This window comes from Cucurbita moschata, unplaced genomic scaffold (assembly GCF_002738365.1).
Source record: "Cucurbita moschata cultivar Rifu unplaced genomic scaffold, Cmos_1.0 Cmo_Scf00012, whole genome shotgun sequence".
In the NCBI taxonomy this organism is placed as follows: domain Eukaryota; kingdom Viridiplantae; phylum Streptophyta; class Magnoliopsida; order Cucurbitales; family Cucurbitaceae; genus Cucurbita; species Cucurbita moschata.
The window spans coordinates 982,791-999,513 of record NW_019268528.1 but is presented as its reverse complement, the minus strand read 5'-3'; the positions used below and the strand labels follow the sequence as shown (position 1 = coordinate 999,513).

At 36.1% G+C, this 16,723-nt stretch overlaps 4 protein-coding genes across 4 annotated transcripts in view; 3 read left to right on the top strand and 1 right to left on the bottom strand.

Moving 5' to 3' along the window:
• The first annotated feature begins 994 nt into the window (after positions 1 to 994).
• Positions 995 to 2,425, top strand: LOC111450320 (temperature-induced lipocalin-1-like). Its single transcript, XM_023090390.1, has 2 exons — positions 995 to 1,488; positions 1,932 to 2,425. Exons 1-2 carry the CDS (start codon positions 1,117 to 1,119, stop codon positions 2,112 to 2,114), a joined length of 555 nt encoding a protein of 184 aa, XP_022946158.1. The 5' UTR covers positions 995 to 1,116; the 3' UTR covers positions 2,115 to 2,425.
• Positions 2,426 to 3,343: 918 nt separating this feature from the next.
• LOC111450315 (protein S-acyltransferase 24) lies at positions 3,344 to 10,014 on the bottom strand. The gene is made up of 13 exons (XM_023090383.1): positions 9,495 to 10,014; positions 8,904 to 9,044; positions 8,234 to 8,346; positions 7,810 to 7,889; positions 7,520 to 7,683; positions 6,560 to 6,698; positions 6,368 to 6,467; positions 6,189 to 6,246; positions 5,904 to 5,981; positions 5,699 to 5,797; positions 4,710 to 4,788; positions 4,466 to 4,614; positions 3,344 to 4,338 (listed from the first exon to the last, which is right to left on the bottom strand). The coding sequence occupies exons 1-13, from the start codon at positions 9,768 to 9,770 to the stop codon at positions 3,910 to 3,912; spliced, it is 1,905 nt and encodes a 634-aa protein (XP_022946151.1). The 5' UTR covers positions 9,771 to 10,014; the 3' UTR covers positions 3,344 to 3,909.
• Positions 10,015 to 11,671: 1,657 nt separating this feature from the next.
• Positions 11,672 to 13,958, top strand: LOC111450319 (nucleolin-like). The gene is made up of 3 exons (XM_023090389.1): positions 11,672 to 11,987; positions 13,084 to 13,142; positions 13,228 to 13,958. Exons 1-3 carry the CDS (start codon positions 11,862 to 11,864, stop codon positions 13,751 to 13,753), a joined length of 711 nt encoding a protein of 236 aa, XP_022946157.1. The 5' UTR covers positions 11,672 to 11,861; the 3' UTR covers positions 13,754 to 13,958.
• A 1,122-nt stretch (positions 13,959 to 15,080) lies between these two features.
• Positions 15,081 to 16,723, top strand: part of LOC111450321 (mitotic apparatus protein p62-like) — a 3,178-nt gene continuing 1,535 nt past the window's right edge. The window contains exon 1 of the mRNA XM_023090391.1: positions 15,081 to 15,395. Within this exon, the coding sequence (XP_022946159.1) occupies positions 15,276 to 15,395 (120 nt within the window). The 5' untranslated portion in view covers positions 15,081 to 15,275. The remainder of the gene's footprint in view (positions 15,396 to 16,723) is intronic.

Below are 16,723 nucleotides of genomic sequence, written 5' to 3'. Positions count from 1 at the left end.
TCCTTTATATTTGTTCAAAGTGATTAAAGTTTATTTAAATCTTTAAACGTTCCTGAAAGTAACAATTCAATCTCTAAATTTTAGATGTCGTTTAGTAAAAACAATTCAAGTTCGAGTTTTTATTATTTAACGGCTAAACTTAAGGACTAAATGACCATATAAACATTGTTAAATTAAAATTACATGAACAAAATGATACACATAAAAGATAACATTCTTACTAGAAATATCATCCTACGCTACAAATTGTTATAAGTCAATCGAGGTCGTCTTGATCGAAAATCGACATGGTGAGCTCTTGATATAGAGATATTTTAGTTGAGTCTTTACTTAAACGATTAACATGACGATGACAACTATACTGATTGAAATATTTGTGAGAGAACTTGAATTTATCCTCACTTAGATCAATGATCAGAAAATGGAAAAATTATGCAAATCAGGCATTCTTATACAAACTTAAAAATGGAAACGTGGGGCGATAGCGAATTGCGAATTCATAGGCAAGATAACATTGAGAGAACATTCATCTTGTAAACTATGCCGCCTATTTGATTATTTTATGCTATTGAAGATCAAAAAGCATATTTTTTTATAACTGCTAGTCGATATTGTCTACTTTAACCCATTACTTATTGTCATCAGCCTCATGATTTTAAAATACGTCTACTGGGAAGAAATTTCCTCGCCTTTATAAAAAAAATTATAATTGGATTAGATTTCAATATTTAATAAGAGTTGTTTTAATTAAAAAAAATGATGATTATTTGATTCTAAAAATGTCACGACCTAACCCACCCAACCCAACTCAACTCAGGACAGTTGGGATTCACAATTTAACCTCCAAAGAATTTGATGCCATTATGAAGACGACTCCCACGTTACCTTGTTTGGCAAGCAAGAAAAAAGAAAAAGGAAATTTTGACCCCACAACTAGGCGTCTGCCGATTTCTCGACCACAAAAAACTCCCCTTTCCCACCGCTAAGTATCTCTCCACGTCGCCTCTTTTCCCAAGTCCACATCTTCTTCAACACCCAATTATTCAAATCAAATCACCACCGAACCCCGCAAATAAAACCCTTCTAAGGTATCTTTCAGAAACTCAACATTCAACAATGGCGAAGAAAGAGATGGAAGTCATGAAGGACGTCGACCTTGAGAGGTACATGGGTCGGTGGTACGAAATAGCCTCATTTCCATCGAGGTTCCAGCCCAAAAATGGGGCTAATACCAGAGCGACCTACACCCTGAGAGACGAGCGGACGGTGAATGTCCTAAATGAAACATGGGTTGATGGCAGGAGAAGTTTCATTGAGGGTACTGCTGTTAAAGCTAACCCTGATAGCAATGAAGCCAAGCTCAAAGTTAAATTCTATGTTCCTCCATTCTTGCCCATCATTCCTATTGTTGGAGATTACTGGATTTTGTATCTTGATCGTGATTATCACCATGCTTTAATTGGCCAGCCTAGCAGAAACTATCTCTGGGTATGACTGATTTTCTCTCTACAATACATATTATTTTTATGCTAGTTGGACTATATTTAGACTGACCGCTAAATACTACAAATTTCAAGTGTATTGCTAGTTGAGCTATGTTTAGGTGATCACTAAATACTACCAGTTTCAAGTGTATTGCTAGGGTATTGCTAGTTGAGCTATATATATAGGTGACTGCTAAATACTATGGGTTTCAAGTGTATTGCTAGTTGAGCTTAGGTGACTGCTAAATACTACCGGTTTGAAGTTGAGGTGTAGGTTGACTGCTAAATACTACGGGTTTCAAGTGTATGGCTAGTTGAGCTATATTTAGGTTGACCGGGAAACACTACGGGTTTCATTTCGAAACTCGGATAGCCAAACTGTTGGTTTTGGTGAAAAAGGATAATGGGATGTTTCTGAATTGTTCTTTGATGGTGTTTTCTTGACAGATATTGTGCAGGGAGAATCATTTGGATGAGGAGACATATAATGAACTGGTGGAGAAAGCTAAGGAACAAGGTTATGATGTGAGCAAGCTTCGTAGGACAACACACACTGACCCTCCAGAAGGAGATGAAGGTCCTAAAGATACTAAAGGAATATGGTGGATCAAATCAATCTTTGGAAAATAATCAAACTTTGAAGGAAAGTAAGTTGAATATTGTACCTTTGAGTTCAATGGGTTTGTTAAATTTCACCACTTTGGTTTGTATCCAGTGAAGATTTTGTGCTTGGTTTTGTCGAATGGTTGAAACGAGTCAGTCCTTTGTGCTTTGTGTATAGAGTCTCCCAGATATTGTATTTGCTGAATAGTTTTTTATGAAGCTGGGATTGTGAGCTCAACATTTTACTGTTGGACTGCCAGGTTCTGAACTTTCCCAGTCCTGTGAAGATGAAATTTGAATAGATATGCAATTTACTTACATATAATCTGCAAACTTTTCTATTCCGTTCAATATCAATAAGATCAATATCAATAGGTTGATTGTTTCGCTCTGTATCTTCCAAAAGGAAAAAAAGATTTCTGAGAGCTCTTTCCTGGATCCGAAAGAGAGTACTTGGGTTCTCCCAATAACTAAAAAGTGTATCATGCCTAAATCTAACCGGGGTTCGCGGTGGTGGAGGAACAAGATTGGAAAAAAGAGGAATTCCAGTTGTAAGATATCTAATGAAACCGTCTTCTTTTGTCAACCAAACAGAAAAAGTGCTTTGGTTCGATCAGTTATTTTCCAAGAGCATTGCCTGTGAAAGGGTCCTTCAAACTAGGTAGCCCTCCAGCTAGAAGTACATATGAAATTGAACATAGTTTTCTCTCCTGTAGTGATAGAATACTCCAAAACTCAAGAAGTTCATTCAGATTAAGAGAAGCAAAGAAGAGATATGGAGGTTGAGGTTTAAGAAGGTGTATGTAAAGGCAGGCTAGTCTCCCGTTTTGATGCCATTTAGTTTGGCAAACAATGGGAGTTTCATACATAACCTGGCAAAATCAACCACTGAATCAATAGAGAAGTGTACAAATCCCTTCTCTAACTACAAGAATCAAACCATTGGATAAAAGATTTAATAAAATCGAAGGGATATCAGATGTATGGTAAGATCTACTGTCACTTTCATTCATTACACCAACTTCATTGAAAGAGGTTAGCTTTCATTTTCCCCCACAGATTATAGGCTTCACCACAATCCCAATAACCCAAAACCTTCATTTTCCAACTAATTTCTCTGTAATTCTCTTCTACCCTCCTTGATGAGACCGTTTCTCTGAGTTGTGAAAGGGAGAGAGATGAACAGACCAAGTTTTAACAGTTCAAACATATTCACATCATTAGAAAGAAAAGATACAATTGAATTGAAAGATATATTTGAAGAATCAAACCACTAGAAACTTCTTTCGAACAATTAGGCAGTTGTTAGCTCTCTTACTTCACAAGAGAAGAAATGTGACCATGTAGGGCCAAATATTGTACTATACACAAAGAGAAATCATTACAATAACATATCTAAAATAAAAAAATAAAATCAATTGAACAAGATATTCTCAAAATGCCAGTCGAGGTTCCTACCAAACAAATAATAGATCTGCACTTTCAAAGGTTATGCCTACATATGGAAGAGCATCTACAATAGCTTGGAATCTGAATTACCAGAATGGTAGCCTCGCTGAAGTTATGTTCACTTTATATGCAAGCAGCTAGTTCCAAGATCTTCACAGAAGAAGTTCCAGATGCCTTCCATTTTTCTACACATCGTGTGCCAAAACCTGTATAAAGAACAGCACGTCCGAAACCAAGCACTCTGCATAAAGTCTTTCAGAGATTTCATGAGGAAAGGAGCGCACAAATCATAATTGGGCATTCAAATCTAATGTTTAATATATTGACATGATACAAAACACTAACTCCGTGATCACTTAAACAATAATAAGCGTCATGAGGCTGCTACCGAGCGAGTTGATAAACGCCCAAGGCCGAGACCTAAGCCCAATGGGACACCGTCTTTTTTAGCTTTTCCATGGTTACTGTGACTACAATTTGAAGAATGAGTATGGCCGTGATGGCTAGTTGTATTCTTAGAATTCACATTTACTGCTATGTGGTTGTTTCCATTGGTGTTGTGAGAATGAGAGTCTCCATTCTGCAAGATTGAATTTATCGGTGTAGACATTGCTTCCATCTCTTCTGAATGCGACGAGACTTCATTATACTCCACGTCTTCATTGTATCCCTTAATCAGAAAGTCAGAACAGTTTTTCTTGATCCCATGATCATAAGGGTTCCTAAACCGACCTCCAGGACCGCGCAGATAGCTATACCGCATAGCATTTGCCATTTCGTTTGTAGTAATATTACGAGATATCTGGTGACATCAACGCAAAATTTTCACTCGTAAGCACCAAAATGGAATTAAAAAAACCAACCAAAGCACACATAGTAAACACGCCAAGTTTACAAGTTCCAAAAGAGTCCACAGATATAGAAAATACCTGAGATGCTTGGACAATTGTTAAGACAATCACACCAAAGAAGAGGAAGAAATCAACGATGAGAAATGATATAGCACCAACATGATGATTGCCAACATGGTTAATCCAAGCTCCAAAAGACGATGGAGAGGATGGATCAGTTATAACTCCTGAAAGTGATTTATCGTCAAAGATTAAGGCACGTGGGAATCCAAAATGCAAAATGACAGACATAAATCATTGTTAAAGTCATTTAGAAACATACTTGTAATAGTAACTGCTCCAGTGATCACCATTGCTGAAACTTCAAGAACAAGAAATATAAAGAAATCCCGTTTGTTTTTCTGTGTCAAATATTGATTAGCCACATTAAACCTCAGATTGTATGAATATATCGAAGCAAAAATACAATACAAACGCACAGCAGCCTTCAATACAAAGAAGAGAACCACTTGGCAGTGTTTTCCCAACACGATTTATGATAATATGCAAAAGGGATTGTGAGAATTAGGAGCACCTTTTCCTGACTGTTTCTTGCGCAGGGGCTATTCTGTAGGTCAGGGATTGTTATTAATTCATCCAGAAAAAGTATATTAAGCTAAACAGAACATATTTTAGGCTCCAGAGGTTTGACAAAGAGGAAGAAGGAACTTTGAATTTTTAGGCCTGGATAACAGAATGCCGTGTGGAATCATTTCATTTACTAAGCAACATTTTATTTTCCCTCTTATGAAGATATCTTATATTCTTTCTTTATTTGTCGACGTGTCAGGTTGAGTTAGGTTGGGGGATTAGTAACTTGCATACCACCAAAAAGTACTAATACCCCAACCCGAGCACGAGACATTCTCCTATCAACCTCAACTGGTATGACTAAAAAGGGAAACTAGGGAAGTGCTCATCCCCCTGTTATCTTTTATGTTAATTAGAAATGAATTTTATTTCTGAATTCTGTAGAAATAAATAAGTGCAGTCTCACGTTGAGCCACGGAAACTTCATAATGAAGAGAAAAGTTATGCTTATTATTAAAATTTACAGCTTTCGCTGCAAAGGCCGCAGTTCAGCTATTTATATTTCATTATGGCACATCTGTACTTCAAAACTATCAAGTCAATTGGAGGGTTGCTTGCAACTCCATTGGCTAGTTCTTAGGTGAGTTCCTCTTACCAGTATCTTTTTTAGGTAAGTGATTTTTTTTAACTAATAAAATGAAGGAACAAACATGAAAATGTCCATCATATATGATATTGTACCTTGCCAATACAATTGGATACCCAAGGGCAGTGATGGTCGAATTGTTCAACACATCGATTACAAGTTGAACAGTGCTTTGCACGAAGAGGCCTGACAATCTAAGCATGATATCAAATCAAGTTAATAATGTGCTTAAAATTAAATTAAAAATTCTAAAAGACATTATACAAAACACAATCTTAAACAATCAGAAACAGAACGCACCTTGCATGTAGCACAGAGCTGAGACCAATTCCCAGCAAGCAAAGCGGGGTTGTTGATCTCAATCTTCAATAAAGGTTCCTAATAGAAAGATATGAACAAGTTAAGCTTTCACCTTAGGCATCAAGATAACGATAAAGAAGAAGATTGCCCAATTGTAACAATAGAACAGGAACTCTTTCAATTCTACAGAAGCAATTACTGAAAAACGAGGAAAGATGTATGCATAATTGTTCCTCTAAAAAATTACTTTCGATAGAAGCTTAGAGAAAAAATAAATAAACGCACATCATCTTTCATATTCTGAGAGTCGTGCACATCCATTCTAATGAAACCTGGATCTTTGCTGCAGATTAACAAAAAAAAAATGAACATGTTGTTATTAGCAAATGAATCAAACTCCGCAATTACGATCTATACATATCCAACAGCTAAAGGAATGGTCGTCTTTAAGGAAGTTTCCACACCTGCTACATCTATAAAACATAAGAAGACCTGTAGTTGCTAAAATAACACCCATCCATGCAAGAAAGGCTAAGCCAGCCGTTAACACTGGCAGATTTGATGCTGTGGGAAAAAGGCAAAACAAATGTGATTAATTAATTAAAAAGATAAAGAAGAGTACAGACTTGACTGTCATGTAAAGTTTATGGAAATACCCAGAATGACGGAATGAATATATGTCACCAGCAACAGAAAGATTAAACACCAAAGTACAGGGGCAAGTCCTAGCTTTGACAATTTTCCAAGGCAGCTATTTCCATCACAACGTTTTTCAAGCAGCCTTCTAGCATTTCCCTGAAGAGTCCAAAAGCAGAAAATTATTAGTTTCCCTTTACATAAGAAACAAATGTTAATCAAATACACCGAAAAAGGAAGATAAGGAGTCATACAGAAATAGAACAAGAAAGAAAATATATACATATACCAATTAAATAAGGAAAAAATCACTGAACCAGAAATATATTTCAACTACATCGTCATAACCCAAAAGGGAAGCCAAGATAATCCCTCTGAACCACGCATCAAACATATCTTCTAAATCCTTTCACTTTCTTTCGTTTTAAGTACCCCAAAGTGTTGCCATAACATCACTAACAGATCAAGTGTCCCTCCTCTTAATCCTCGAGCTTTTGAAAATTTATTTACAAAAACCATAAATTCTTCATGCCAGCCTTGGAATTCCCTTGCCTTATAAGAAACAAGATGTATATAAAAGATGAACGAGGAGGAAAAAAGCCTACAGGCAGGAGGAAGAGAAAACCCACTCCCAAGAGAGCTACTAATAAAAAGGCTTCCAGGTACAACTTCGGCACAATAACAAGTGAAATTTAGAGAAATATTCTTTTAAAAAAATCAACCTGAAGAAGAAATGAAATGGCAGATATAATAAGAAGAATGAAAGAAAATAAACTAAAGGCCTTTAATTCAATCAATATCATTTACATGCATACCACCAAACAAATCACAGAGTAAGAGAAATGTAATCAACTAAATGATCAAAAAAAAAAAAGAGGAACTAAAGTCTTCACATGAAAAACACGAAATAACTTACAAATTTCAAAACAAGAAAGAAAAATAATTCAAGCGTAAAAAAATCTGATTTGGTTTCAACATACAAGAAAAAAAGCAACTTGTCTGTGGTTCTTGTCAGAAGCAAGTTGTGCAGGCGTAAGGCCAGTATTATCAGTCACCATCAAATCCTCTTTCTTTCCAGCTTGCACTAATACTGTACATGCCTCTAAATTACCCCTAATAGCTGCCCAATGGAGAGGAGTGCAACCTGAAAGAAGAAGGAACCATGAGATTTAAAACAGTTGTTCTAAAAGAGTGCTTACACATTATCTCTACACTAGAAGGCATATTTTTTTTTCCTTGGGTAAAGCTTTTTAAGCCCTCCACACATTACCTTCTTTATCTTGACGTCCCCGATATGCATCCAAAAACAAGAGAAGTCGTATACAATCAGCAAAACCTTTGTATGCAGCCCTACAAGAATCCACATAAAGAATCAACTGAGAAAGGATTATAAATCATAAAAGAATTGGTTCAGAATATATCAAAAGACATATTCAGTACAGCACCCATTGATTTGGGTTAGGAAAGTCCCAAGTGTGTAAACGGTGCAAATTGTTTAGGACCATATCAAAATCAGGATTACCCATAATATTACAAAACAACAAGGATGAGAAACATAAAACCAAATAGAAAGTAAGATATCATGATCATAGCACAATACCAAGAAAAAAAACCACATTCATAACCATATATGCATAAATATGGATGATAGAACTACCACTTTCACAATTTGAAGCATTGTAAAAAACTAGTACCAGTGTAAAGGGCTTCTCCCATCATTATCAGGAACATCGGGATCCGCATTCCATTTTGAAACAATATGATAGAGAAAAGCCGTCTGACCATATTGAGATGCAACGTGGGTTGTCTGCAATCAAGTCCATATAGTTACAATTAGTATGCTAGAAGGCAACTTTCAATTGATCTACTGAACTGACTATCAATTTAATGTTGAACAAATTTTTTAATTGAAAAAGAATGCCTCGAACATTAGCTAGAAATCTGAGATTCAAAAAAGAAGATAAACACCACCTAGTTTTGTTTGGGAATAAGTTTCTGAATAGAAATTAGTGTCAGGTGACTCAATAAACCATGAAACACAGCCATCCTAACCACCTATCTGAGCACTCAACAAAAAAGTATAACCTATATGTTCTCATATACCACCAATTGACTAGGGACACAGTATAAAAATCGTCAATAGCAGTATCAGACACCTGGGGGGATACAAATGTTGCAGAACACAATTCTTATTATATCCAGGTCTACTTATTTCTCATACAATTTTGCAGGCAGTTTCAAGAACAAACTCGAATTTCTATCCATGTATTAATGATTGTCTTCTTCCTAGGTCATATAAATTCATGAACAGGATACTAAAGGAATTAGCAACCATTTAATTGCCAGAAAGGAAATAAACACGACCTGATAGCCATACATATCAGCAGCATTGACAACAGCTCCCTCTTGAAGTAAAACCTCAACCACCTGGATGGCTCCACGAACAGCACTCCAATGTAAGGCTGTTTGCCCAGTATGATCCGTCGCATTTACATCACCTCCATGCTGGAAAATGATACAATATCAAACTTACTAAACAGCTAATACAAATGACAATACATGTTTGAAATCTCGTGCCTCCGTTCTGAGCATACAGACATCATTTAAAGGCTCAAGCATTGCCTCACCCATCCAAATATTTTTGTTTTCGAGGGAAGAAACGGATTATAAAACTCAAGTCCACATTAACCAATAAACAGATAGAAAACCAATACTTCCAAAAAATTCGATCCAGAAACTACCGTTCATGAACTCACTTAAACAAAATGAATCCAGAGAAAAAGCATGTTAATCCCCCATTACATTACACACAGCCCATCAAATAACAGATAAAACAAAAAACAAAAATCGATTAAAACAAAAAAGAAATCCTATGAGATGAATGCAGGAAGGAAGGAAATCAAATTTTCCAAACGACCCACAACGGATAAAAACACGCAGATTGGAAAGACGAACCTCAATAATATAACGAGCAGCGGCAGTGCGATTATTAAGAGCAGCCCACTGAAGAGCATAGTATCCAAGGCCATCGGGCTCAGAAACAGAGCAACCCTCGCACTCGACCAATCTCTGAAGCTTCTCCAAATCGCCATAAGCCGCAGCCGTATAGACATCATTCCTCAAGCTCTCCTCGCCGTCGCCATCACCTTTGGCAGAGGAAGCCGAGGCAGTCTGCGAGGGCTCGTGATCCCGCGATTGAACCTCGTCGACGACCTCAATTTCCGAAGACATGATTTAAAAATTATAAAATGTGGTTGGGATGAATCCGGTGGGTCTAGGGTTTGCAAGATCGGAAGGATTCGAACGAATTGAAGATTGAAGAATGGGAATTGGATAGAAGAGGATTTAGGGTTTTTCCGGGAATGACAAAGGAGACTGATCGTCGCCGTCCGTCAGCGTTGACTGTGAGAAGGGTGGCTGTAACGGAGGAGAGAGAGAGACAGAGAATCCAAGCCGTCTACGACGGAAAAGGATAATGATTTAATATCCATTAATTCCTTTTTGTTTTTTTCATTGTTTGTTGGTTTCAGTTAATTATTATTTTTCTAAAAAAAAAAAAGAGTTAAATTAAAAATTTTAAATCATTTATTTATTATTCGTCTAATTAATTTGGTAAATTTTAAGTTCTCAATAAAAAAAAATAAAAATAAATCCCTATATTTGGTAGTTTTTTAAATATTATATTTAATAGGTTTAAAAAAACTTAAATCGTTAAAAACCAAACCTTGGTTCAAACTTTCGAGCTTATTGTTTCGAGCTAATAAGGTTCTGTTTTAAAAATGCCGGGACCTTTCATCATCATCTTTTATTCAAAGTCAAGTCTCCTCGTCTACTACCGAATCATAGTCGTATATTTTCTAGATCTGTTCGACTCCATGGTCCAAATCGAGGTTTACTGTCTGTCGTCTTCTCGATTTCCACATATCTGATTGTGGCACAGCAGCCGATTGAGTCGAACCCCACGTCCCGGTTTCATAGTAAATTTTAACAAAATCTTACCTATAATATTGTTTTTTTCTTTAAAATTTTATTAAAATTTCACTTTATAATATTATTTTTAAATTGAATTTTCAAAGTAAAATTTGTTATGCTTTTTTAAATTAAAAAAAATACAAAAATAACCTAATTAATAAAAATGGGTCGAATCTATATTAGTGTTTTAAGATATTTGCATTTTTAATAAATAATAATTTATGTATTTTTATTTTTAGTTTATTTAATCATTATAGTTTATTTTCACCTCTATTAATTCATAATGAAATTAGTTACTATTTTAATCTCGTTAGTAATTCTCAATCTATTATATACTCGATTTGAATTTACAACTTTACCCTTAGCGTATTAAAATTTTTCAATTATACCATTAAAATAGTTAAAATTTAGACATTAAAAACGAATATATTTAGACACGTGAACACGTCATCTAAGTAATAGAATCCATTCTACCTATAAACAAAAAGTTAAGTCGGTCGTCAACAAACTCCATTCTTTTCGAGTAACATGTCGGAATAACATAAATGCATATCCAAATATGTTGCATGTTACGTCAACGAGAATGAATAAATTCGAGAAATTTTAAAAAATGAATAGATTTTTTTTTTTTGTCAGTAATTTGTAATTATTTGTAATTATTTTTTAAAACCAGCTGAAAATGAATGAAATATAATTATTTGTCTCCAAATTAACAATAAATATTATAATTTTATTATTTTTGAATAAAGAATGAAAATAAAGAAAGATGGTAAATGAAAAATCACTTTAATTCAATAAAAAAAAAACGGTAATCAACCATTTTATTATAGAAATTATCGCTAATTAGCATTAATCAATTTATATATTAATGGTTTCAAAATAAAATTCTTATAAATAAAATTTAAGGTTTAAATCGATAAAATTATTAGTTTAAAAATTTAATTAAATATTTGACTTTCCGAGTCGGGTCGGGTCGGAGCCAAATCCAACCGAAAAAATCCGAGTCCGAAATTTTGAATTAAAAAAGAAACCCTAAAAAAATAGACGCAAATAAATTTGATTGGAGGACAATCTCTCTCTTTTATTATTGTTATTTATTTATTTATTTATTATTATTATTATTATTTTATATTTCAGATGCAAACAAAAGACAAAGCCCTAATCGGACCAAACCCTAGGGTTTACTCTAACCGGACCACTAAACCCATCTTTTTCTCTCAATTTCCAGAAAAAACCATTTGCTTTCTTCATCTTCTTCCAGGTCCCGCTCTCGTTCTGCAACTACCCTCTTCATTTCTCTTCGTTTTCCCGTTCTTCTCTTCAATTTGAGCTTGTTTTTCTCTCGCGGTGATGGAGTTGGAAGGCGTGGGCTACTGCGTGGACGACACCGCTCTCTGGTTTCGCTCTGTTTTGGAAGCTCTGGCGGTGGAGACTGTTCTCACCGCTGCAAACTCTCTTTCTTGGTTTCTGGCCACGGTGAGCCTTTTCTTTCACTTTGTTCTTTGATCGGTTTTGTTCTTTTGTGGATTCCACTGGTTTCTAGTCCTGATTTTTCTTGTTCTTGCTTGAATTTAGTGGCTCTTTGCATTTCTTTTTGTTGACTTTGTTCATTTCTTATGCCTTCTTTTACTTTCTTGACGTTTGCTGCTTACTTGCCTTTGTTGTGCTTGCTCGTTTGTTTCTTATGCCCGTTCGTTACTTACAATTGCTACAGACGTGAAGTTTTAACTGGAAATCTTGAGGCTTGACTTGTGTGTGGAGACTGAGAGAAGTGTTTGGTTGGTTTCCAGTGGATTAATGTGGATGAGAAGCTAATTCTATTTTGCACGTTTTGTTTCAACTTATTTTCAAAATTACGACGAGGAAGAAGATTTTCTTCTTCAAGCTTTTACCATTCCCTGCTTATTATCGTTCTCGGTATTCCTTGTGAAAATATTTTCGAGTTCTTGCCACCTTTTTGAATTGGGAAAATCTCGCTTATTGGGGCCTGCTACGTTAGAAATGATAATTTTGAAGCTCTTGGAGGTCCATGTTGATGGGTCTGAGTACAGAATTCATCTCTACTGTTGTGTGGAATGGCCGATCTTTTGGACTTTCGGTGTACTTTCATCTTTAAAAGTTAATACATTTTAGTTAATCTCTTATGCCTTTTGTTTGTCAATTTGAGTTATATCCTTGGCGCTTGGTGGTTTTGGTTGCAAATTCAGTTTCCTCTATGTTAGAATCTGTTGTTTGAACAACACTTATACTTTCTGATTGCTTGTGGGCAATTTCGTTTGTTGTTTTTGCAATCAATGAAAGTCAAACATGGTTATGTTGGAATCCTTCAATTTTTTCTTTCGTAACACATCGATTGATCGATCGACCTGTTACCTTAGGGTGAACCAGCAAATTCCACAGAAATAAAAGAATTCCTTTTGTTCTAGGCTATTGGGGAATTTGATTGCGTTATGATATTCTGATTATACTCTTTGATGAGCCATCACAGTCACAGTGTGTGATGTTAATTGAATGCAATGAACAAGAAATTTAGATCTCAATTCATTTTCCAACATAATTAAGTTTTCTTCAGGCAGGAGCACTGTTAAATGATGTCAATGCTCCACCAGGATTCGCTGCAATTGGGAAAAAGTAATAAAAGCTTCATATTGTTTATATCATTTTACTTTCTATCCTTAGTTAGTTCTGAGATTTCTGATTTGTACTTCTCTCTTAGGTTTCCTTTTGAAGAACTTCACGCAAAGAACAATCCTGATAAGGAAAATGTAGATGGCAGTGAATCAGAGGATGATAAAGATGGAGATGAAGTTGATGATGATGATGATGATGCAAATGGCCCGGATGGTGGGGAAGATGTAGAAGAATTCTCAGCCGGAGAAGGGGACGATGGTGATCTAGAGGATGACCCTGCAGCGAGTGGCAATGGAAAGGCAGGAGGTGATGAGGAAGATGATGGAGAAGAAGATGACAATGATGAAGACGACGACGATGATGAGGATGAGGACGATGAAGATTTCTCGGCTGACGAAGTGGATGAGGTTGATCAGGAAGATGGCTCTGTAGCACGTGGAAATGGAAGAATAGAAGTCGGCGAGGAGGACGAAGATGATGAAGATGACGACGACGACGACGACGACGATGATGGAGATGAGGATGATGATGACGACGAAGAAGAGGAAGACGACGAGGATGATGACGATGACGAAGAAACACTCGAACCACCGGCCAAGAGAAGGAAGTGAGAATGGTGATTGGCTCTTTCTTTTTCCATTATCAGTTGTGCCCTTCCCCATTGTATCTCAGGAGTTGGGAAGTTATTAGTGAGGGGAATTTAGCTAGTCAGCCTTCAAATTTAGAGGTAGCAAGATTATTGACATTGTTCTTAGTGAACTTCCTATATTTATGTTGTGGATCCACATTATATATCACAATTTGTTCTCTCTAGAATCCCAAAATCTTCAATAGTGTAACAACCAAAAAACGTGTTCTAAATTTTTCTTTGCTCGATTATATATATATGTGTATGTGTATGTATATGTATGTGGGACGAACTGGAAGTGTTATGATGTCTAACTGCACACTAACCGAAATCCCAAAAAGGGTGTTGGTCAATTAAGACAAATAGGACGGTGGTCATGGAAGTTGAAATATCCGCTTAGGAGTGTGTAACAACTCACCTGCTGGATTAACTAGCTCCAAAAATGGATGGTAACAACTCACCTACCGGATCAACTAGCTCCAGAAATGGATGGCACTAAAGGGCGCAACCTATACATATATAGCTAACCATATTTAGAATGATTACGTTTTTTAATTAGGGTGGATTGATCCCGGATAGAAGAAGATTTCGGAAATTATAAATTCTCTCCCGATAACATAAACTATATCTTAAAGGATTTTAACTAAATTCACCTTTACAAGGAAATGTTTCTTTCTCTTCTCCAACCGTTGTGGGATCTCACAATCCAACCCCTTGAGGATTCAGCGTCCTCGCTAGCACACCATTCGGTATCTGGCTCTGATATCATTTGTAACATCCCAAGCCCACCGTGAGCAAATATTACCTGCTTTAACCCGCTACGTATCGTCGTTATTCTCACGGTTTTAAAACGTGTCTACTAGAGAGATGTTTCCATATCTTTTTAAGGAAATGCTTCATTCTCCTCTCTAATCGACGTGGGGTCTCACAATCCACCCCCTCGAGGATCCAGCGTCCTCGCTAGCACACCATTCGGTATCTGGCTCTGATATCATTTGTAACATCTCAAGTCCACCGTGAGCAAATATATTGTCCGCTTTGACCCACCACGTATTGTCGTTAGCCTCAGTTTTAAAACGTGTCTACTAGAGAGACATTTTCATATCGTTATAAGTAATGCTTTATTCTCCTCTCCCATCGAAAGAAAATTTCACAAAGTTTATATTTATTTGTTATTATTTCAAAATTTTAAATTTTATGTTCTTTTAATGAAATTAATAGATTTGTTAGATATAATTTAAATTTTATATCCTCCTAATTTTAAATTTTAAATTATTTATATTTGTTTTTGCAGTTGCAAACAAAACCCTAGGGTTTACCCTAACTGGACTAAACCCAACTTTTCTCCCAATCTCAGAAAATCTATTCACATTTCTTCCCCTCTTTCTATCTGCATTCACTACTAGGCCCATCTCTCTCTCTGCGACCTTCCTTCTTCTTCTTCTTCTCTCTCCTTTTCTTGCTAATTTCCATTTCAGTTCACTTTTGAGCTCGTTTTTGCGGCAATGGAGTTGGAGGGTGTCGGCTTCATGGAAAGAACCATGTGGGTGTCTTCTGTTTTGGAAGCCATGGTGATGGAGACTGTTTTTGTCACTGCAAACTCCCTCGCTTGCCTTCTTGCGGCGGTAACCCCTCATTTTGACCTTACTCTTTAATGGGGTTTCGTTTTGTCACGGATTTGACTCATTTTAGTCATTGTTCTTACTTCATGAAGCTTAATTTTCCCTTACTTTCTTTTTACTTCTTGTGTTCTTTAGTTCTCTATAGCTTCTGAATTTTTTGCCGTTGTTCTTACTTCCTGAAGCTTAATTTTCTCTGCTCTTTGCGGGTTCTTTGACTTACTTTTGTAGCTTATGAACTTTTGCGTTTGCTATTTGGAGTCGTACCCTTACTCGTTTGTTTTCTTTTCTGGTTAAATACTTCCTTGAAGAACACAACCCGGTTTCTCTGTCATTACTCTTTTTTGGGTGCTTTATTCGTGAAATTTTAGCTGAAACTATTGAGAATTGACCAATCTTTTAAGGGTAAGTGTTTGCTGTAGTGATAAATGTGAATGGAAGGCAATTTTTCGCCCTTCTTGTTGACTTTTTTCTCTCATCGTGACCAAGAACAAGCCGTCTTTGTCAGGATTTTGCCATTCTGTATTTAGATTAAACATGATATTCTTGTGCAAATCCTTTAGCTTTTCTGCCCCACATTTGTTGAATCTTGGATATCCTACTTCTTTTGGGGATAGAATGTTTGATATGAGAAATTGATGTTTTTGGTAGCTATATTTATCTGGTCCATGTTGATGAGGGTATGTTACAGAATGACTTATGGTAATAGACTAAGTTTACTGCTAGCAGATATTGTCCATTTTGGCCCGTTAGCCGTTAACTTCATGGTTTTAAAATGCATCTGCTAGGGAAGAGATAGTTCACTAATAGACCAAGGGATAAGTAATTCGACTCATTCACATCCAGATCTACATCCTTATAAAGAATGCTTTGTTACCCTCTCCAACCGACATGAGATCTCACAATCCACCCCACTTGAGGGCCAGCGTCTTCACGGGCATCGCTTAGTGTCTAACTCTGATACTATTTGTAATAGCCCAAGTCCACCACTAGCAAATGTTGTCCACTTTGGCCCGTTAGTCGTTAGCTTCACGGTTTTAAAACGCGTATATTAGGGAGAGGTTTCCACACCCTTATAAGGAATGCTTTGTTCCTTTCTCCAACCGATGTGGGATCTCACACTTATCTAGTCAAATTTTCCTTGGGGCATGCTTAAATGATGTTTAATACTATCATTTCAAGTGTCCCTTGCACTTAGTGATTGTTTGTTGTGGTTGGAAGTTCATTTTCAATTTCTTAGAATTTCTTGTCTAATCCTCTCATGCTTTCTAGTTTTTTTTTTTTTTTTTTTTTTTTTTTTTTTTTTTTTTTTTTTTTTTTTTTTTTTTTTTTTT

Bases quoted from the DNA above. Each gene is read 5' to 3' on its own strand.
- LOC111450320 (XM_023090390.1), top strand. From the start codon at position 1,117: ATGGCGAAGAAAGAGATGGAAGTCATGAAGGACGTCGACCTTGAGAGG. The intron at 1,489-1,931 runs GTATGACTGATT...TTTTCTTGACAG, and splicing joins CTAGCAGAAACTATCTCTGG to ATATTGTGCAGGGAGAATCA.
- LOC111450315 (XM_023090383.1), bottom strand. From the start codon at position 9,770: ATGTCTTCGGAAATTGAGGTCGTCGACGAGGTTCAATCGCGGGATCAC. The intron at 6,468-6,559 runs GTATTTCCATAA...TTTTTCCCACAG, and splicing joins TATTCATTCCGTCATTCTGG to CATCAAATCTGCCAGTGTTA. The intron at 4,339-4,465 runs GTATTTTCTATA...TGATGTCACCAG, and splicing joins CAATTGTCCAAGCATCTCAG to ATATCTCGTAATATTACTAC.
- LOC111450319 (XM_023090389.1), top strand. From the start codon at position 11,862: ATGGAGTTGGAAGGCGTGGGCTACTGCGTGGACGACACCGCTCTCTGG. The intron at 11,988-13,083 runs GTGAGCCTTTTC...AGTTTTCTTCAG, and splicing joins TTTCTTGGTTTCTGGCCACG to GCAGGAGCACTGTTAAATGA. The intron at 13,143-13,227 runs GTAATAAAAGCT...CTTCTCTCTTAG, and splicing joins TTCGCTGCAATTGGGAAAAA to GTTTCCTTTTGAAGAACTTC.